General features: G+C 42.1%; 1 protein-coding gene and 1 pseudogene across 3 annotated transcripts in view; both read right to left on the bottom strand.

The window, feature by feature from the left end:
• Positions 1–133: 133 nt before the first annotated feature.
• On the bottom strand, positions 134–238 carry LOC116596715 (annotated as a pseudogene).
• A 976-nt stretch (positions 239–1,214) lies between these two features.
• The window catches only part of LDAH (lipid droplet associated hydrolase), a 107,600-nt gene continuing 85,366 nt past the window's right edge, over positions 1,215–23,448 (bottom strand). For all 3 annotated transcript variants that reach the window (XM_032353204.1, XM_032353205.1, XM_032353206.1), the window contains exons 6-7: positions 16,541–16,623; positions 1,215–1,520 (exon numbers count right to left, since the gene is read on the bottom strand). In XM_032353204.1, the coding sequence (XP_032209095.1) occupies positions 1,329–1,520; positions 16,541–16,623 (275 nt within the window). In that variant the 3' untranslated portion in view covers positions 1,215–1,328. The remainder of the gene's footprint in view (positions 1,521–16,540; positions 16,624–23,448) is intronic.

Here is a 23,448-nt window from a genome sequence, read left to right as displayed (position 1 = left end):
CAAGGCATCTGGAGAAGGTGAATTCACATAATCCATCATGGCCTGTTTCGGTTCAACAGTCAATTTCTTTCCCACTAACAAAGCCAGGGCGGAAATGCAGAACTCATTTATGGTCATTCTTTCTTCACCGATTGAAAGATGCCCTCTCAAAAATTACTTACTGGAAGATTTTTTCAATTAGCAATAATCGCGCCTCGGATAAACCTCATTGGCTACGATACTGCCACTGCGCAAAGCTTGGAAGATTTTTTCAGAAGAAAAGAATCATGACATAGCCAAGAACTCTCTCCTTGATGCCTAGTATTTGGCTCCTAGCTGGTCCTCAGTGTAGTTTCACTGGAAAAATCACAGCAGAAGCAACTCCATGAGGCAGGTACACGCTGGCTTTGGGACACCCCAGGCCTCTGCATCCTGGCCCCGCAGGAGAGGAGCCTGCGGAGAGCTCACAGCCTGGCAGGTTGGAGCTCAGCACAGAGCTCAGGGCTGTCTCGTGGCAGGAGGCGCAGTCAACAACTCTTACTGAGTTCCTTGGCTCAAGGGATGTCTGGTGAACTTTATTCTCTGTCTGATGAAGAGCGATCAGGAAATCTCACTCCTCGGGGAAGCTTCTCAGAGATGCAGACAAGCAGTGCTTCCGATGTTGACTCTGCCTGTGGTTCATGACATGCTACAAGGTAGTATCAGGGTGCGGGGGGCACGTAGGCTGTGCTGGTAGCCAGCTGGATTCTGATGACCTCAAAGTGAGTCCAGACTCATCTTCAGCTTCTGTCTTTAAGGGAGACCCAGGTCCACGTCGTCTGAGATCCACTACTCATCACTTCCTGCTACTGGAATGTGTGTCCTCATGATTTGATACACTTACGTATCTGACTCTACACTTGACATTCACTGCTCTCTTTCACATTTCCTAGTGCGTGTTTCATAATTTCCTCTAGGAGAGCCTACTCCACATGGTAATTGGATTAAAATCAACTAAATTTAGACTTCCTTTGGTCTGCAAGGATCCTGCCTACGAAAATCAACAGCAGGGTGCCACTGGGGTATCTCGTGCAAACATAAGGGGTCTTGTTTAGGTCACTGATCACTGTGTTCCCTGAGTCTTGGAAAATGTGCTCTTAAACCTGTGGTGTATTTCATTGTGTTTCCTTCAGCCGGTGCTATGGGGAGCTAGCTGGGAGCTGATAATAAGCCAAGAGGTTCTTTTTGGTCTTTGCTGTCTAATATCAAACATTAACAATGAACACTTATCTACTAAGGGTGTTACTAAGAGAAGGCACAGCCACTGCTGCTACGGACTAGTTCCCAGTCATGTTTCTGCAGGTCAGGACTTAGATTTTGGACAGATCGTCCTTTAGCCAGCCAGCTACCATGTCAGCCATTTCCTGCGGAAAACGGAGGATAAAGGCATGAGGGATGTTTTTCTCACAGAGCCGGATATCTCCTTCAGGAAACTCTTTCTTTATGTCTTCATAGTATGCCACTGGACACCAAGCATCTATAGTTCCATAGTAAAATGTAAGCTAAAGGACAAGACAAAAAACATTGTATTAGAAAATATTTTCCTCTTCCAACACAAACACGGCACCAGCAACCTGCAATGCTTTGGAAACAGCTCCCGTCTCTGGCCCTGCAGGCTGGTCCCAAGGCCCCCTCCAGAGCATGGCTCTCTTGAGGCAGTGACCTTCATGGTGTACAGGAGTAAATTAAGAGGCATCTGATGGAAAGAAATCCATTCCCGTATAGGGAGGGAGAGTCCTGCGTGAGAGATCACCCGTGATCCACTAAAAGGACGTGTACATTGAGCGTGGGATGGGCACTGGAGAGATGACTGGTGAGGACAAGGACGAGTTACTGGGAGGTAATCATTGAGGGCCTAGTGACCATTCATTGCACACCTCACCGTTTCCATGCAGCCACATGGTAGGCGGATGCGACAGGTTTGTTGAATGCATCCAAAAATGAATCGGATAAGACTCAGGCTTCTCAAGGTAGCGGATGAAAAGTGACCAGAACCCTGAGAGTGTCTGTAACATTACTAAGAACAGGCTCCACGTAGCAGGAGAATGTGCTGACTCGGCGGGCGGGTGACCCAGCGCTACTTCGGGTGACAGCAAGCAGCTGCAGGGAGACACAGCCTCTGTGAGGACATTACTAAGAGCCTTACTGGAAACTGATCTAGACCTGTCCATCACACACACACACACACACACACACACCCTGATTTTCCAAAGTCTGTGTTCTGCTGCTTTGGGTCTCCGAAATACTTATGTTAGTACCTGTTTTTGCCAACTGAAAGAAATCCAAAGAGATTTTTGCTTTTATGAATAAAGGCGAAAAGTGAAAGTAGTGCTCAGTGTTTGTTTGGCAGTGGGCAGGTAGAGAAGCTGTATGCTGCGTGTGTGTGCAGGGCTCCCCTGAGCACCTTCCCCTGGAACCCCATTCCACATCAAGCCACCAGAACTCTGAACTGTGTCTGCAAGCATCTGCGCTTTACCTCGATTAACTCTGTGCACCCACTAGCAAGATGTGTCCTAAGGTATCAGAAAAGCCTACGAGAGCTTATTTTTTGGGGTCTGGGACCACTCAAAAAATTTTTTTTCCATATAGATTAAAGATAACTGCTTCTTTGCTTTATGCCATTTCAGCTTACAAACGGTTTCACAGGAATGCTCGACTTTGGGGTAGTGGGGGAAACCGGAAGTCCCCAGGACTTGACACGATGAAGTGACATGATAAGGTCTGCACGGTAGGATATGTACTCTGGCTACAATGGTGACGAGAACCTGGAGGAGTCAAGGTGTGGTGGAGGACAGGATAGGCACGTGTGTTACTGTCCACTGATTCTGCTCTACAGCCATTAAATCCACTAGCTAAATATGGACAAGAGAGACTGCGTTTACAAAAACACTGGTCTTTATTACAATCACCTTATGACTTAGCCAATATTTATAAGGATAGTTAATACTTTATGTATTTTTAAAGACTGTATTTATTTCTTTGACAGAGAGAGAGAGAGAGATCACAAGTAGGCAGAGAGGCAGGCAGAGAGAGAGGAGGAAGCAGGCCCCCCGCTGAGCAGAGAGCCCAATGTGGGGCTCCATTCCAAGACCCTGAGATCATGACCAGAGCTGAAGGCAGAGGCTTAACCCACTGAGCCACCCAGGAGCCCCTAAAAGGATAGTTAATACTTTAAAGAGGAAAATATGTGATGCAGTAGTCCAGAGAGTCAATTACTAACAGTAAACCTTGAGGTGCAGACTTCCTCTGAATTATGTCATCGAGATTTTTCTGGGCGTCACCTGGGGTTTTAGTTTTGAATGCTGTAAGGGCTTTGTGGCTCACAGGCTGCTCACTTATTTGTTCCATCTTCCTGGTTTTTGCTCGCTACAACAATTTCTGGGCACTCCGAAGGCCCCAAAGCCGAAATTCATTTTGCCATGGCTCTTAGCAGAATGGAAAGTTCTTCCTGTTGCTGGAGACCAGAGGGCCTGGCAGTGGCCTGGTTCCTTGCTTCGGGGGTCAGTCTCTCCACAGCTCAGGCATGCTATAGCCTCATGGGCAGTGGGCCACTATTTAGGCCAGCAACACCCTGCCAGTTTCCCTTGAGGTACTGCTGGGAGAACCGGCTGCCTACGGGCATTCATTACCTACCCATAGGCCTAATAACTTTAGGTTCTCTCTACACCACGCCCTACCCTTACCCACAGGAATCTTTTAAATTACATCTGGGAAACAGCGTAGGGAGCAGTCATCGTGCCCAGTGGCTCTGCACTTCCTCAGAGTACGAAACGGTGCTGAGAAATCTGGAAATGCTGACTTGGACTTGTGTCCATCAGGGGTGTGCCTCTGCTCCAGGGCACTCTCTTGCCGGAAGATTCCTGAACACCGAGAAAGGCTCTCTGGGAGCCCTCGCACCAGCCCAAGCTGATGGTGAAGTCTTGTGAAAAGTCTTACTATGAAAGGGTCACTCACCCAGAAGGAGGGCCAGGCAGAAAGACCTCCCCAGGAATCTCTTTGATGAGGAGGACGATCAGCTTGCTGCCACTTCTGCCTCATTCTCTTTCTGTGGAGAACTGGCATTTCCTTTTCAGTGGGGCAATCACCACTTGAAATGCCTCCACTGAAAAGTCCAGCTTGGCGAGGCTCAGCACTAGGGAAACACCATTCCTTCCCTCATGCATGAAAGTGTCAGAAGCTGAGCAGGAACAGGGATCCTACAACTACCTACACAGAGAGACCAGTCGTATCCAAGCAGTTATGCGCATGCGCTGCCCGAGGCATGTACTAGGAACCTGAACGCTAAGTGTTCTAGATGGTGTCGTAGTAAGGATTCCAGATTTCCCATATGTTCATCAAATTTTATTTCTCAATCCTCCATGGCTAGTCACCATTTAGAGTAGGCTAGATTTTGTTAAATCTCTAAGTGATGGAGGGGTCTTTTTTTTTTTCCCCCTGTAATTCTTCTTTGGACTATATTCACGAAGGGCCCTGTATGAAAATCTTGGCTTACATGTAAAACACATGGCTATTCTAATGCCTTTACATACACTGGCTCAAGATACTTCCCGTCCCTATAGATTACAAGTCACAGGCAATAGATCTAAACAGAAAACTCTGCATCTGTAACCCTAAACAGGAAACTGAAAAAGGATGGGGTGTGTAGAGGTCCTAGTGGGGGGTGGGGGCAGACAGGTGAAGTAGAAAGAAAGAAAGAACTGGACACCAAAGCCTGGTCGTTAAGAGTGTATACTGCTCTATGTCGCTCTGTCAAAGCAAATTTCCATCACGACACATAATAATGAACCGATAAAAACTGAGAATAACGTGCTAAACCCTGGACTCAAGGAGTCCTCACAACAACACTCGGAGGGAGGCATTTCACCCCTATTTGATAGAAAAGGAAACTGAGGCTTAGTGGGAGTACCTTGCTTAAGTTCAAACAATTGGTGCGTTGTAAATCCAGAGAAAACATTCCTGATCAGTTCTTTTTACTACCCTCTACGATTAACAATGAATTGACCCATGTTATGAAAACATATAAACCTGAAGTTTGTGGGGGAGGGTCTTAAACTGGCTTTGAAAACTGAGTGTGGCCAGCAAGGGTAGGAGTACACCCAACATCTGTACTTTTTGGGTGTGCGTGTGTGGGGTAAAGATTTATTTATTTATTTATTTTAGAGAGAACGACAGAGAGAGACAGAGAGCGCAAGCAGGGGGGAGAGGGAGAAACAGGCTCTCCCCCGAGCAGGAAGCCTGACGCAGGGCTTGATCCCAGGACCCTGGGACTGTGACCTGAGCTGAAGGCAGCCGCTTAACTGACTGAGCCACCCAGGCGCCCCCCAACGCCTCTCCTTACAGGCTTCCTCACCATCTCTGCAGTTCCAGGGTATTCATGGATGGGACAACTGCCAGGAAATTACCAGAATTGTTACCTGAGAATCTCAGGCTATCAGCGGCACTTTTAAATCTAACGGGTTGTTAGAAGATAAATTATTTCCTGTAGTTTCTTTCTCCTTGGCGCTCGTTTTGATACGCATGAGAGTTGATAAAAAGTACACATTATTGAATGGAAATTATTCTGTGTTTCCAAATTGCTGTCATGTTAAGTAATTCACTTCTCTATTAAACACAAAATTTAATTTTCCCAGTTGTTGTACATTTTGACTGCTCAGGACTGCTTTTTGCTTTTCGTCACGTGTTTTCTGTGGTAAGGTGGAATTACAGTTATGAAAGTCTCTGCACTCACAGATGTATTTTCCTTTAGCTTTCAGTGCACCCCTAAGGAGATCCGTCCCTGCAGAAATGTCTCTACCAATTGTTGTAGTTTGCCACCATACAAAAACCACATTTGTCTGTTCTCATGTGGGTGTTTTCTTCTCTCACTTTTTGCTGCTGAAACTCACAGACTCAAAGCAGTCCCACCAAAAATGACTCTAACCCTATTTCCCATCTGATATTGAAGTGGTTGAAATTCACAAGTGAGTGAAACAGCTCTGGCCTGGAGAAGCTGCCAGACTAGGGAAAAACACAGGCATGTACAAACTGGCCCTTCAACACAAAAGGCAGAAAGAGAGGAACTGTTACAGGAGCCCAACAAAAGGCAGAAAGAGAGGAACTGTTACAGGAGCCCAACATAGGAAAACCAGAATTCTGCCCTGAAGGGGTCAACAAAGCTTGGTTTTAGTACACATTTTGAGTTGTTGGCTTTCATGCATTATGAACAGAGAATTTATTTTAAGAGCAAAAGAAATGCTAGAAATCATCTTATGATCTCAGTTTGTATTTTTGATTTAGCTAATAACTAACAAAAAATCACTTTCAGTGACATATCTTAAAATATATTTTTTAGAGCCCTTGGGTTTTTTTTTTTTAAAGAAAAATTCATTTATTCATTTATTTGAAAGACAGAGAGTGAGAGAGAACGAGCACAGGATGGGGGAGAGCCAGAGGGAGAAGCAGACTACCTGCTGAGCAGGGAGCCCAACGTGGGGCTCGATCCTGGGACTCCGGGATCATGATCTGAGCGGAAGGGAGCTACTCAACTGACTGAGCCACGCAGGTGCCCCAACATATCTTAAAATATTAAACATGAAAAAACCACAAAAGTCTCTATGTGGTGATGCATGTGTGCCCCAACCCCCTGCCATGGGAATACTATTCAGCTATAAAAAGGAAGGAAATCCTGCTGCTTGTGACAATATGGGTGGACCCTGAAGGCATTATGTTAAGTGAAGTAATCAGAGAAAGACGAATAATGTGTGATTTCACTTAGAGGTGGAATCTATTAAAAAACCCACATCAATAACAACTCTTGGAAACAGAGAACATACTGGTAGTTTCCAGAGATGGGGGAAGAGGGATTTGGTAAAGGTGGTCAAAAGGTACAAACTTCCAGTTATAAGATGAGTAAGTCCTGGGGATCTAATGCGCAGCATGGTGATTATAGTTAACAGTATTCTACTGTATACCTAAAAGCTGCTAAGACAAGTAGGCCTTAAAAGTTTCCATCGTTTAAGACATTTAAAATTATAACTATGTGAGGTGATTATGTTAACTAAACTTATTGTGGTAATCATTTCACAATATATACATATAACAAATTCATTATGTTGTATACCTTAAACTAACACAATGTATGGTGTCAATTACATCTCCATAAAACTGGGGAAAAAAATCTCTATTTATATTACTTCTCTTTACTCAACAATCCAGTAGGACCAAAGGCATTACAGGAAACACAGGTCTGATAAAAGGAAGTTTTTCATAGTCTCAGAATGTTATTTATTTATTTAATTTTATTTATGTATTCATTTACTTCATAAATTTATTTATTCATTTTGTTAACCTTATGGATAAGCTGAATTTGAAAAGCTCCTTAGAACACAGTTGACCGTGTAGCCAAGTTTGGTATAAACTGGTTCTTGGTGGTTAAATGTATCGAACTTCCTCTCTTCCAGTGGTTTCTCGGCAACCTGTTTCATGATACAGTGTAGGCTGAGCCGAGGGATAAATGGTGTTTCAAGGCAACTCAGAGAGACAGGGCTTCTCATAAAGCCTTCATGTTCTGTTATGGTAAAATAATCTGTGAGAGCTCATGATGCAGTTATGGGGGAGAGCAGCGCAGCGGGGGCAGTGTTGAGCGCTCAGGCTCCAAGCCATAGCTGCCTTGACTGGAATCTTGATTCCTCCATTTCTTAGCGTTGTTACCTTGGGCAAGTTTCTTAGCCTCTCTGTGCCTAATTCCTTCCTGTAAAGTGGGGACAGAACAGCTCCCTTGTGGGGTGGTAAGGATTAGAAAACTAGCATATCAGGTACTTGACATATAGTAAGCACTCGAAAGGGGAGCTGCTCTTCTACTGGTGATGACGATGAAGACAAAGGGACCTCCTGGGGGGGAACATCTGTCGAGGGTCTTCCCTATAGTGGGAGTTGTGCTCAGGTCAGAGGAAAAAGCAGTCACTTGACCTTAAATTAATTTTTAAGAAAATACATTTTCTTTTGAAAAGCTGCTTTTGATATGTCAGGCTCAGAAGATAGTTAAGTATTACACACTTTCTTTTTTTAAAAGGACTTATTTTTTGTGAGCGGGGAGGAGGGGCAGAGGGAGAGAGGGGGAATCTCAGACAGACTCCCTGCCCAGCATGGAACCTGACACAGCTCTAGACCCCGTGACCATGAGATCATGACCTGAGCTGAAATCAGGAGTCAGTTGCTTCAACTGACTGAGCTACCCAGGCGCCCCTATATACTTTCTTTAAGCCTAAAAGCATTTTATTATATATATTATCATACAGTGCACACACACTCTCTCTACACACACACACACACACACACACACACACACACACGCTGTATTCCCTTGAGAAGATCACGGGGAATATACTGGAAAGACATCAGTTGGAAGATCCAAGATTAGTCGCCAACCAAATACACCGTGAGGCACAGGCCCTGTCGTCAAGCCACCACTCATGCTTAGCTCGCTGAGGTGACTCTTGCCACTTTTACTTATTAATGAGACCTGCAGCCCACACTGCAGTGCCATCTGTGTATTCCTGGTCGAGTGTCTTCCAAAATAAAGGATGGCACCAGTATATTTGGAGGCTGCCACTTCCCCTCCTGGTCGGGTTCCCAGGGGGAGGCCCTGGGCTCTGGCGGCAGCAGCAGCGGTAAGGCCTCCTGCTTTGCTGGGCCACACAGGGACTCCCCTGCCAGCACTCCACAAAGGGCTGCAGCTCCCTGTGAGCCCAGCGTGTGCACAAGCCCACCTCTTTAGAGAGAGTCCTGAGCGGTCACACTTGCGGCAGGGAACGCCGCGGCATCATCGCGACAGTAACCAGAGCAACGGTGTAGATGCTCAGGGAGGAGACACAGTGTCTCCTTTGTGCTCTGAGAAGTCAGAAAAATTGTCATTCCTGCTTTCTCCACTTTCCCTCTCCTTCTCGGAAATAACTGCCACCTGACAGGTTTGGGTTTGTTTGTGGTTTTTGTTTTGTTTACGATCAAAGAAGCCAAAGATCAGATACAAAGCAGGGCCAAATTAGTACCCCAAGTACCCCATCGATTCCCACTGCTCCTTGAGGTGCCGGCAGAGAAAGAGGGCTCAGTGGTCATAAAGTACTACCAAGGGGTCAAATTTGTACCCGAACACCCAGTTACCTCCAGCTCGATCTCCCTGTCCTGCTTCATTGCCCTGTCTGTGTCCTCTCCTCGCCGCCACTTTCCGAGGCTCAGGGTACTGAGCCTTCTGCGTGCACCCCCCGCCCCCCTGCAGGGAACCCCGGGCAGGCTGCTGCCTTCCCTCTTGGACACGACAGTCGGACCCTCCACCCTCAGAGGCCTATTCTGTAACAGAAGCCTCTTTCCCGTTATTTAAAAATCACATTCCTCTTGGGAACAGAGGGACAGCGGTAAATAAGAGCTTTACAATTTCACTGCAGTCTTTCTGAGCAACCCTTTTTAGGAACTTGAAGAATTGCTAAAGAAAGGGAGACCGTTTAGGAAATTCACTTTCCAATTTACCTTGTTTCCTTTCTTCCTTTTATCCAGAATTGGCTCCATTATCATTCTTGAGAACATGAGAATTAAAATCCCCAAAGATGAAGAGACGTGGCTGGGGACGGAGAAGACAACACAACCCTTTATGACCACTGAGCCCTTCTCCCTCTGCAGGCACCTCGGGGAGCACTGGGAACTGAGGCACCAAAGGAAGAGGGGGAGGAGGCAGGCTGGTGGGTGACCGACTGGACCCCTCTCCGGTGGCACAACAACAGGCTTGCAGAGTGGGGCTCTCTCTTTCCTGGGTGACTCAAGTGTAAAGGGCCAGAACACACTCACTCCTAAAGGTAGTGGGCCAGCTAGTGACCAGCTTTGTCTCCTTCTTACGTGGGACTAGCGTAAGAAGCTGACCCGAGGTGTCGATTTTCTTCTGGCGAGGCTACAGAGTCTGAGGCATAGGGAACAAATTTATCGCCCTGTGTTTCTGTTTCTTCCTGGTCATATGCCTCTGGAAACTAGCAGATGTGCTGAAGGGTCTTGTTTAACTAACTTAGAGAAATGGCCAAGTTCAGCTCATCTGAATTCTCTGCACGAGGGTACTGGACCAAGTCTTGGAAAGATTAAGTACTTCTCTTTATCACTGCTCGTTCCCGTACAACATCTCCCCTAGGCACCTCAAGGGGAGCGGTGTCTGTGATCTAGAACGGGGCTGGGACATTCCAGAGTCTCTTGGCTCTATATTTAATATCACCAAAATCTTTTGCTACAGAATGAAAATATCTGGGAAGGAGTGTGTGGGGGGAGAAGTTAAGCAAATAGTCTTTTGGAAGCACTTAGAGGCATATCTAGGATATAACTAACTTTATAGTAATAATAATAATAAACTTCTTTGAATGCTTAGTATATGCCAAATACTCTTGGAAGGCCTTTATATGAATTACAGCAGTATATTTTTGGAACAAATGTGTGATACTAGATACTATTATCAAACCATTTTATTGATGAAAAAAGGAGGCATGGCGAGGTCACGTAACTTAGTCAAGGTTCCATAAGGAAGCGAGTGGTAGAGCTGGTGGGGTTTGAACCTCAGGCTGAGACCCAGAAGACTGCTCCCCAGTACACACTAGCTTCTTTCAACCACGCTCCCCTGGAGAACTCAGGGTACACTTACACAAGTGCCTAAGATGAAGCTCTCAAGGTCAAAATGATTGAGACAAAGACAAATGTACGTATTTCCAGGATGATTATGACATTCCGAATAGGTTTCAAATGAAACAGGCAGAACTAACACAATCCGTTTCAGACTGCGGAGCGGCGGAAGGCAGTCCGGGTTAGCTGGTCCAGGCAGCACTTCCTACGCTCTGCTAAGCAGGACGTGCGCATGTCTGAAGGATTTGCACGCCCCAATCTGCAAACAACTGCACAGGGTTTCTTCCCAAAGGCAACAGGCACCTCTGGGCTCAGGTGGGCCAAGAAAAGAGCCATGGCGGAGGAGTTCCCGCGCCTGAGGGCATTCTGCCCCTTTCCCAAACCACCCTGTCACCCTGGCCTGACCCTCTGGGGGCAGGGGCAGCACCACTTTGCAGGTGGTCCCTCGACGGCTGCCCGCCTCTGTCACAAAGCTGCACCTCTTGAGTTCTTGCTGGGAACGACCTGAGACCCCTGCTGCCTGATAGTGAGGTTCAGATCCGGGCTGGCAGTAGCACACACCAGCTGTTTCCATATGCCTCGGCCAGAGATGGTCACGGCAGTTTAGAATTTCCCTCCTAAGTGAGTTTTAAATGAAAACTTCAAGTTTCTAAACCAAACACTAATTCACTTTTCTGTGAATGAGACATACATTCCCTTACAGTTTAGAACAATGACAGAACAAGGGAATGCGGACCTATTGGCCTCAGACACACCAGGTGCCTCATAAAGCATTACATACCCTAGGGGTTCCCAAAAGAATTGGGATTGGGATGGGGAAAAGGTAGAGCTGATTCTCTTACTTGGGTTTATTCTAGTCTGGTTCTCATTCCCAACCCTCCCCTCCAACTCCTGTCTTGTTCGTTAGCTCCTCTACTTCTAACCTTTCAAGCTCTTCTCTCTCAAGGATCAATCTTTGGATGTCTTCTCTCCACATACTACTTCCTTTTGTTACAGTTATGCAGGCTCACGGCTTCAAGTCTATCCTCATTATATCCGAATCGAAATTCTGCCCCGACCACCATTCTAAGCTTCACACGTGCCTGCTTGGTGGTCCCACAGCTCCCTCAGACGAAGCACCCACAGGAACTACTTTCTCAACCACCTCCCACGGCTTGCTGGTTCTTGTCCCACAGCCCCTAGCCTGTACGGATCTCAGTACAGAGACAACCTGACACGCTTCCTTCTCTATTCTCTCATGTCCTATTAGTGTAAGTGCTTCTGATTCTACTTCCTAAACCTTCCCTATCCTCCCTCCTCTCCGCCCCCATCCCACTGCCTCAGTCCTTGTAAAAGCTTTTCGAGCGATCTCCCTATCTCAAATCTCCTCTGCTCCAATCTTTTCCATACATCCCCCACCACCCCAATAATCCCTCTCACTTGTTAACCCAGCCACATTCTTAGGGCTGACTCATGTGAACGGGTCGCTCTCAACGGGCTGGTGGTTCGCGGATGGCACGGGCTCGGATGAGTAAGCGGCCGCCAGACAGTGGCAAACATTTTGTGTATGACCCTGATCATTACCCCTTTGCTGAGACCATGCACTAATTCTCCCACAGGTCAAAATAACCTCGTCTTTTTAGCGTAGCATTTCATGGCTTCTTATTCTCAGGCCAGCGCTCAAGCCACACCACCATGCTGCCCCACCCTGTCTGGTGTCTTCAGGGTAGGGCTTCCTCACTGGGGGTCTGTGGGTCCACATGGGTTCATGTGGATGCGGTGACAGAGGGGGAGGGGTAATGTAAACCTGCTTGGGAAAAAAGATGACATCTTTATTTTTGCCAACCTCTAACTGTAACTTAGTATTTCCTTCAGTTAGGAATACAGGCAACAAACAATAGTTGAGTAACGTCTATGTTTTGTTACCTATAAAATTATGGAAATTTCCAAATCACAGAAAAGTTGGTGAAGATAACTAAAAAGTTATTTATGCTCACTGCTACAAATTTACAATACTAATTCTGACTGCTATTATATCTCATTATTTAATGTGTTAATAAAGGTGCACAAACTATATACCACAAATCTGTTTTTAAGTTATTGTGATAACTATACTTCAATATAATTGCTTTTTTTGGTAGTAATTTCATGTATTTATTTTATGCACTTAAAAAGTTACTCTGAGTAGGGGTCCCTGCATGAGAGGGCCAAACAGACCCATGGCACAAAAGCAGCTTAGAATCTCTACCTCGATGGCTTCCCCATCCATCTAACCATGTATCCGGTACACAATTAATTATTAACTCCACAGGTGTCATACAATGTTCTGAGTCTTTAAAGATACCAAGATGAGAAAAAACATAGTTCCTGACCTGTAGATAGACAAGAGGGGCAAACTGACCTCTTAAATACTGTGCAAAAAAGGCAATATTATAAACTACACAGGGAACCGGGAAAGCTGGGGGAGCGACATCTAACCAAAACCAGGGGCTGGGGAAGGCCTCCTGGAGATGACAATGGAGCCAAGTTTCAAAGGACAGGTAGGATTCAGTCAGGTGAAGACAGAACACAGTCTGTGAGGCCACAGGTCTCTTGGAAAGAACGGTGAGTCTGGTATATTTGCTCCAAGAAAGGGCAGCAACTCTGCGTAGTATTGAAGCCCCGCTAATAAATGCAACTGCTACCATGGATGAAGTCTCTAGACCTGGGGGGGGGGGTGCAGGGAGGCAAGCAGGTTGGCAATCAGCCCAGTAGATTTTTCAGAGTTAAAAAGGGCCACTTTCCTTAAGAAGTTAAAAAGTGGACACCTGGACAATGGAAATCCAGTGGTGGAAAATCTGAATGTAGAACCAAAGCTTGCAGATGATGGTATGCTAGTTTTCTAGGGGATCAGAAAAAATCCCAAAGCCATTCACATGATGGAGCAGACTTTTAGACTAACTTGCTTGTGGCTCCCTGACCAGATGGCACAAAGACACATTTTTCAGAACTGCTTTAAAATTTGTTGAATAATTGAGATACCTTCAAGTATTTTGGCAACAAAATATGTGGGGCTCATGGAGTCTTCACAATGGACAGTCCTGGGTAGGTATATAGTTTTTGACCACCTCTGTTTGGGGCTAAAATGGGACAGAGTATCCTTGACGAGAGTATTCAGAAACAGGTATGTCTAGTCTTGGGAATTGGTTTTCAAGTTGAACAACATATCAGGATTGTTTGGAAAGCAATGCCCACCACTTTTCTAAAACTACGTGCCCTTCCGAGTTTCCTTATTTTCTCAAGCAGACTGGGACGTATGTTGATTCAACTTTCACCAATATTAAATTACAGCATGTTTCCTCTTTTTTCATTACAGAAACAAAAAGTTGCAATAAACTTCCTGTCTCTCTGTACCTCGTTTTACTTAGGAACTGGAACTGTATTATTCTAGTGAAGGGATCAAACTGAGTCGGTACAAAAGATAATCAATTAATGGCAAGGTAGTTTTGCATCATTAAACTAAACAATGCCTCGCTTTCCCAAATTCCATAAGTACCTTTCGTGCTGTCTTAGGAAAACAAAACAAAACTATTCTCTGTAGTTGGAAAAGTTTATTCCTGTGACTGTGTTAATAATAACCTTGAAATGGCCTGCTGTCTACCATTATACCCCCATACTTCTCTTATAAAAATTTCAGTAAACTTACAGTCCTGACACAGTTACCATAAGCAGACTTCGATCTGGGAATGATTACACTTGCATATGGATTTAACTTAGGACAGGAATAAGTTAGCACCATCTTTTGACCTCTTTCTGAGCACAACATACAAACAAAATCCAGAAATGATGAGTATTTTATAGCAGCTGGCTTCCACAGGTGGTAAGATGGGTTCTGACACATGATGGGTCTAGTCATTCTGCAAGTGTGAGTTTTGGAAGTGGGCTTCTGCCAGTCTGATTATTAACTGGGAATTGAGTTGTTTTTATGAACTTCTAGCCTTGAGAACTTAAATGCATTTTTTGAAACAAATTCACTTATAATTTAGCTGAAAAATAAAATACTGTTTTTCTTGTATTTTTACATCCTTCAATGACTGGAAACAGCTGAAAGCCCTGGAGAAAGTGTTTTTCTGAGGCCCCAACCTCCCCCATTCAGCCAGTGAGGGTTTCCTTCTGGCTTCAAAATTTCAATCTCTAGCCAAATGCTATTTTAGAAAAAAAAAAAAAAAATGACCACTATGGCCCTAAGTCAAACACAGATTTTCAAAAGTCCTCTTTGGGTACAGCTCCTATAGATCAATATTCTGAAAAAATATTTTTTTAAAGAAAGTATACATTTTTTGCTTTAAGATAATTGTATTGGGAGGTTCTAAAAATATGAATTAACACTGTAGCAAGCTGAAGTCAAACGTTTCAAAGTTTATGAAGACATTCTAAACCCAGGGGTAGGGTATCTGAGATCTGACCTGCAGACTGTGGGTTCCTGGGCCTGGAATAGCTGGCCCCTCAGCAGGGCGCCCTGGGTCGGACCCTACAGATGTCACAGCTCAGTGCTGACCATAAAACTCTAGATTAGCACAGCACCCCCCCCCAATATATAAGCTTATATGTAATTTGAAATTTTCTAGTAACTACATTAAGAAGTATAAAAGAATAGATGAAATTACTTTTATTTATTTATTTATTTAGATTTTATTTACTTATTTGACAGAGAGACACACCGAGAGAGGGAACACAAGCAGGAGGAGTGAAAGAGGGAGAAGTAAGCTTCCTGGCCTGATGCGGGGCTCGATCCCAGGACCCTGGGATTATGACCTGAGCTGAAGGCAGCCATTTAATGACTGAGCCACCCTGGCGCTTGGAAATTACTTTTAATAGTCTATTTTATTTAGCCTAGTAGTCTAAAATATTATCATTTCAACATGCAATCAATATAAAAATATAAGTGAAATATTTTATCTCTTACGGGTACTAAGTTTCTGAAATCCAATGTGTCTGTTATACATACAACACACCTCCTTTCAGACTAGCCACAAAGAACCACACGTGGCTGGTGGCTGTCGTGTTTAGACAGCGTAGCTCCATCCTATGCAGAATGGACAGCAGACAAATGATGCCATGCGAGTACCAGAGCCACCAATTCTAGGGTTCTTAGACATATTCCTAAACAAGGTACCCTCCAGTTTCAGAGACTGGTGCTTCCAAATGTGTTTGTGCAAGACTCAAACATTTGGGGGTGCCTGGGTGGCTTGGTCAGTTGGGCGTCTGCCTTCAGCTCAGGTCATGATGCCATGGTCCTGGGACTGAGTCCCACATAGGGCTCCCTGCTCAGTGAGGAGTCTGCTTCTCCTTCTCCCTTGCCTTTCTTCCTGCTCATGCTCTTTCTTTCTCTGAAATAAACAAAGTAAGTCTAAAAAAAAAAAAAAAAGACGCTAACATTTGGAGCAGTAACTCCCAAATGCTAAATATTTCAATCTTTGCCTTTCTGCACCTGCTTGCAAAGAAATCCGGTCTTGGTGTCAGAGCTGAACATTCCTATTCTAATGCACTGGAGAATAAAGAAAGACAGGCTGAGTCAACAGGTCATAGTGATGTTAGTTTTTGTCCAGTGTTCTATTTACAATTTGATATAACTCATTATTCTATATATTATTGAGACCTCCTCAGTAGAAGGCCCTAGAGAGAAGCACTGATTCTAGAAGCAAACCTAACAAAAACAGGTGGTAAACTTTATTTAAGTATATACTGAAATCTACAGTCAGCTGTACTTACTTCCTATGCAACTTTCAAGAACTGCCTTATTTGAGCTAGAAGTAGAACTCTGTGTGAAATCTACAAACCCTGGAGGTCTTACAGACTCTTAACCAATTCTAGCACTTCACGCTTAGTAAATATTTCTGCCCATCTACTTACTTCCTTGCAGCACCAAAGTGATTACCTTAGGTAAGTATGTCCTTATGGTTTCGTTGTCTCTCTTCACCACCTGCATCATTTCTTGGCCCCCAAGGTAGGCAGCATTAGCTACATATAAAAAAAGAGTCAAACACTTAGAATATACACAATGAACACAAATGTCAAACTAATCGGATTTAATTCCCATTCGCACTTTTCCTTACAGCAAGCACTGTCTGATGTGAGGTGTCACTGAGGCCAAGAAAGCTATGTTGCCCTCACTTGCCTTTCTCAACAGCGACACACAGCAGCGACAGAACAGCCTAATGTCAGCCACCAGAGCAAATGACCTACGGTGCAATTAAAAGCACAGACTTAAAGATAAATCATGTATACTAGGGAAACTGCATGCAGTTACTAAGGTGGAACTTTCCTGACTTTTTTTTTTTTTTTTAAAGATACAACTAAAATAAATGTTCATTTTAAAATAGGTTTAAAGACTCCCTAAGAGTTTTTATTGAGGGTTAGTCCCTATGTACTGACTGTGTAATGAGCAAAGTTGACCCTCTCCCTTCCAAGATGTCACATACCTGAGAAAGTCCTCATCTACAAATTTTCATTAAATGTTGTGTACCTTGGGTTCCATTTTCATTGGCATATTATTGTTACATGGCTTTCTTTTCTGTCATCATCTGCCTCATATATTTGTCCTTTTCTTTATTTTTTAATCATTTCTCATTTTGTTTTAAGTATGTCTCTTGAAATCATAAGTAGACCTCTTTAAAAATGTAATCTAAAAGTGGGACGCCTGGGTGGCTCAGTCGGTTAAGCTGCTGCCTTCTGCTCAGGTCATGATCCCGGGGTGCTGGGATCGAGTCCCGCATTGGGCTCCTTGTCCAGCAGGGAGCCTGCTTTCCCTCTCTGCCTCTGCCTGCGACTCTGCATGCTTGTGCTCTCTCTCTAACAATAAATGAAAAAAATCTTTAAAAAAAATGTAATCTAAAAGTATCTCTTAAATAGAGGGACTTAACGGAGACACATATATTAATATACGAGATCTCTGGTCTGATTCCAACCATCCTGTTTTGTATATGCTTTGCTTTCTTTTAATTTCCAACTTTCTATCCCCTTTAGTGTGAATGATGTTTTCTTCTTCTATTTATTTTAAAGTTCATTTGGTTTTTTTAGTAATCTCTACACCCAACATGGGGCTCGAACTCACAACCCCAAGATTAAGAGTTGCACACTCTTCTGAGTGAGTTAGCCACGTGTCCCTTTACTATCTCTTAAAAATTTCTTTTCACTAAATAGTCTGAAAGCATGAATTCTCTTTTTATTCACTGAGTGGTTAGCTGTACCTAAAATTTTGCGGAAAAAACTTATATTTTTTCTATTGCTGTCTGGAATTAATCAGTGTCTATAATCTCTCCATCCAAACAAGGTGGACCCTGGCATCCCTGCACTTTCCTCATGCCTTCCTCTACCCTGTCTCCTCCTGGGAACTGTAGGTAATAAACTCTTATTCCAAAGGCAGTTCTCTACGCCTGTTACTTTACCACAGCTGATTCAAACAAATTCTGGACACACTGTAAAACTAGGAGGCAGAGCTGGTATTCTGGGGAGGTCAGTGCCCTCGTTTTGTAGGTCAGAGTAGTGAAGGGGAGAAAGCTGCTCAAAGAGGGGCTGGGGAGGAAGCTCCAGAGACTAGCAGAGGGCTCCTCTTCAGCTCTAGCTAAGTACTAACTGGCTCTATCACGTGGGACACCACTAGAAGCTGGGGAAAGAACCGCCCAAGAGGATTTAGAGGGACGAGTGCCCAAACTGGAGTAGTTACTGTTCCTACCAGCCTGGCAGGAAAATCTTTTAATTCATGGTGTATCAACTATAGAATTTGGAAACGTTTTGCTTTGGTAGTGGGGTAACATTAGCTCTAAACTAAATGCGGTCTTGCAACCAACTAACAAAGCTTAAAAGCAAGAACAGAAAGTATCAAACTATTTCCAAATAACATAACCGTCCCATAACAAAGCTCAAGAACTTCTACATAAATACAAAAATATCCAGCATCCAAAAAGGTAAAATTAACCATGTAAAACATCCCATAAACAGTTATCAAACATGCAAGACAGGAAAATACAACCCAAAATAAGGGAAAAAATTAATTAAAACAGGCTCCAAAATGACAAAGATAATAAAATTGGAAAACATTAATGTTGCTGCGAAAACTGGATATACACACATACCGTGTACAAAAATTAATTAACAACAGATCACAGTTCTAAATTTAAAACTCTCCGAAGGAAATATAAGAATAAATCTTTGTGATCTCAGATGAGACAATGGGTTCTAAGACATGACACTAAAAGCAAAAGTGAGAAAAGGAAAAATAAACTGGTTTTCATAAAAATTACCACCATACACACTTTAAAGGACACCATCAAGAAAGTGAAAAGACAGCCCACAGAATGAAAAAAAAATTGTATATTCAATAAGGAGCTAGTATCCACAATATATAAAGAACTCTCACAACTCAATAAAATGACAAAAACTTGATTAAAAATGGGCAAAAAGGAGCACCTAGTGGCACAGTTGGTTAAGTGTCCAACTCTTGATTATGGCTCAGGTTGTGATCTCAGGGTCACTGGCTCGAGCCCTGCACTGGGTTCCACACGCTCAGCTCAGAGTATGCTTGAGTTTCCCTCTCTCTTTCTTCCTCTGCTCCTCACCCCTATGCTTGCATGTGCTCTTTTTCTTTCTCTCTCTAAAATAAGTAAATAATTCTTTTTAAAAAATGGGCAAAGATTTGAATAGGCCTTACTCTAAAGAAGAAGTACAGATGGCCAATAAGTGTGTGGAAAGATGCTGAACATCATTAGTCATCAAAGAAATGCAATCAAAACCACAATGTCATACCACATCACACCTAATGGATGGCTACAAGAAAAAAAGACAAACAAAAGTGCTGACAGGGATGCAGAGAAATTGAAGCCCTCATACATTGTGGGTGGCATTGTAAATTGGTACAGGCACTTTGGAAAATAGTTTGACAGCTACTCAAAATGTTAAATACAGAGTTACCACATATATCCAGCACTTCCATTTGTAGGCACAAATCCAAGATAACTGAAAACAGAGGTCCGCACAAAACTTTATATGAACAGGTACAGCAACATTGTCCATGATAACCAAAAAGTAGAAACAATCTGTACGGTCATCAACTGATGAATGGAAAACCAAAATATGACATAGCCATATAATGAATATTATTGAGCAATAATGAAGTACTGATACATGCCACAACATGAATGAACCCTGGACACATCATGCTAAATGAAAGAAGCAGGTTACAAAGAGCCACATACTATATAATTCCTTTCATGTTAAATGTCCATTATAGGCAAATACATTGAGAGAGAAAGTAGATTAGGGTTTGTTAGGGACTGGGGGAATGTGGAAATGGGGAGTGATAGGCATGGATTTCTTTTTAAGGTGATGAAAATATTGTAAAATCAGATAGTTGTCAAGGTTGTACTACTCTGAGTAATATACTAAAAAACAACCACTGAAGAGTGAGTTTTATGGCATGTTAATTATATCTAAATTAGCCTATTTTTATAAAATTGGTATTTACAGATACTGAAAGTTTTGTAATCTATTCCATATATTTGAGAAGTGAGAAATATTAAACATGTTAAGCAGAATTATGGAAGATATAAGATACAATTCAAACTTCTAGAGATGAAAAATACATCAGATGGGATAACAGCAGAGTAGACATCATAAAAGAAAAATTAGTGAATTGAAGACAGAGCAATAGAATCTATCCAAAAGGAAACATGGAGAATAAGAAACTGGGGCTGGGGGGCAGGGGGAAGAACAGAACCACAGAGAACCACAAGTGAACTTGAAAGTGGTGTCATATGTCATATACCATGTAACTGGAGTCTCTGAAGGAGGGAGGTACAGAAAAAATATCTGAAAAAATATTAAAATATTACAACCATAAACCCACAAATCCAAGAAGCTCAAAGAATCCCAAAGCGTAAGAACTGTGAAGAAAGCTATATCAAAGTACATAATGAATTGCTTCAAACTAGTGATAAAGAGAAAATCTTAAAAGTACACAGAGAAAAATGATATACAGTTGACCCTTTTATAACATGTGTTTGAAGTGTGTGGGTCCACTTATACAGCGATTCTTTTTGATTAATGTAGGACAGTACTGTTAATGTATTTTCTCTTCCTTATGATTTTCTTAATGTTTTCTTCTTTCTAGCTTACTTTACTGTGGAGTACAGTATATAAAAATGCAACATACACAGCATGTATTGACTGTTTATGTTATTGGTAAGGCTTCTGATGAATAGTAGGCTATTAATAGTTAAATTTTGGGAGAGTCAAAAGCTATATGCAGATCTTTTACTGCACAGGGGGTTGGTGCCCCATCCCTCACATTGTTCGAGGGTTAACTGTATAACATACAGACGAACCAAAAGCTAACAGACAGCAGATTTCCTTCTGAAATGATGTAACTAGGAGACAATGGAGGAACACTTCTAAAGTAACAAAAAGGGGAAAAACTTGCCAATCTAGAATTCTATAGTCTGTGAAAATAGCTTTAAAAAATGGAGGCAGAATACATTTCCAGACATACAGAAGCTGAGAGAATTAACTGTCAGTGGAACTACAAGAAATGTCATGAGAAATACTTAAAGCAAGAAGAAGATGGAAATTTTGTCTACACAGATAGATAAAGGACATCAGAAATAGTAATTATGTGGGTAAATTTAAATTACATTTCTGTTATTTATAGCTATTTATAAGACAACTGACTGTTTAACTGAAAATAATAATAACATATCAAAGAAGGAAATATATGACAACACTATCACAATGCAGGAGGGAGAAAGGACTCACTGTTGTTAAGTTTCTTATGGCATACTTCAAGTGGTATAATGTAATTTGAAGGCTGTAAAAGTTAAAGGTGTTCATTGTAAACTGTACTGATCACTGACACAGCAAAACAAAGAATGACTAATAAGCCAATGAAGAAGATGAAATCATAAAAAATACACAACTGATTCATAGGGAAGTAGGAAAAAAGCAAAAATGGAACAAAGACATAGGAAAATAGAAAATATATATCAAGATTACAGATTTAAGCCAGTATAATTCATAACTATATTAAATATAAATTGTCTCAACATTCAAATCAATAAGCAGAGTGGATAAGAAAGCGAGAGTCAACTATTTGCTGCCTACAAGAAATAGACCTAATATACAAAGACATAAATCGGCTAAAAGTTAAAAAACGGAAAAAGATATATCATGCTAACTTTAGCCCAAAGAAAGGTGGAATGACTATACTAATATCAGAAACACTGGATTTCAGAGATAAGAATATTACCAGAGCTAAAGGGTTAATTCATCAGGAAGGTATAAAAGTCCTAAATGCTTATGCACCTAATATGTTTGAACTTCAAAATACGTGAAGTAAAAACTAACAGAAATATAAAAAGAAACAGACAAATCCACAAATCTAGTTGGAGATTTCAACACTCATCTTCCAATAACTGATTGGAACAGTCAGAAAGAAAATCAGTAAGGATAAAGAAAATGACACCATCATGAATACTCAACTTTGGCATCAACATGGATGGGACTGGAGGAGATTATGCTGAGTGAAAGAAGTCAAGGAGAGAGAGTCAGTTATCATCTGGCTTCACTTACTTGTGGAACATAAGGAATAACAGGGAGGACATTAGGAGAAGGAAAGGAAAGGTGAATCAGAGAAGAAAGGAAAAGTGAATGGGGGGAAATCGGAGGGGAAGATGAGCCATGAGAGACTGTACTCTTGAGAAACAATCTGAGGGTTTTAGAGGGCAGGGGAGTAGGGGGATGAGTGAGCCTGGTGGTGGCTATTAAGGAGGGCACGTATTGTATGGAGCCCTGAGTACTGTATATCAACAATGAATCTTGGAACACTGCATCAAAAACTAATGATATATTTTATGGTGACTGAGGTAACACAATAAGAAAAATAAAATAAAATAAAAAATAATTAAAAAAATAAAGGAAAAAAGAAAAAGAAAATAAAAGAAAATGACACCATCAATCAACTTCACCTACGTGACATCTATAGAACAGTCTCCCCATCAAGAACAGAATATACTTCCTTTTCAAGTATCCACAGAGCATTTCCCAAGTTAAGCCACATCCTAGTCTATAAAACATGTATCAATCCATTTAAACAATTAAAATCATACAAAATATGTTCTCTGGCTATAATGGAAGTAAACTAGAAATCGATAACAGAAAGATACCTGGAAAATCACCAAATATATAGAAATGAAATAACCCATTTCAAAATAACCCCTGGGTCAAAGAAGAAATCTAAAGGGAAATAAGAGAGTATTGTGAAGTGAATAAAAACAAAACCACATCATATCCAAATTTGTGGGACATGACCACAGCAATATTTAGAGAGTAATTTATAAAGCACTAAAAACCTGTTTTAGAAATGGAAAAAGATCTCAAATGAATGACCTCAGTTCCACCATAGGAAACTAGAAAATGCCAAAGTAGGCAGAATAAAGTAAATAATAACATTCATAGCATAAATTAGTGAAACAGAAGGCAGAAAAACAATTGAGAAAATAAATGAAACCAAGAACAAGTTCGGTAAAATTGATAAGCCTTTAACCAGACTGATCAGGAAAAAAAATACATGAGAACATGAGACATAAAACATTATCAATATTGGGAAAGAGAAGTGACACCCTATAGATCTTACAGGCACCAAAAGGATAATCAGGTAATCTTGTAAATGACTTTATGCCAAGAGATTCAACAACTGAGATAAAGTGAACAAAGTCAGAAATTTTAAGCTTACTTGAAAACAGATAACCTGAAAAGTCTTGTATCTATTGAAGAAATTAAATTTGTAATTTAGAG

Source organism: Mustela erminea, chromosome 7, assembly GCF_009829155.1.
Source record: "Mustela erminea isolate mMusErm1 chromosome 7, mMusErm1.Pri, whole genome shotgun sequence".
NCBI lineage: Eukaryota > Metazoa > Chordata > Mammalia > Carnivora > Mustelidae > Mustela > Mustela erminea.
This window is presented reverse-complemented; position numbering and strand designations above follow the sequence as displayed.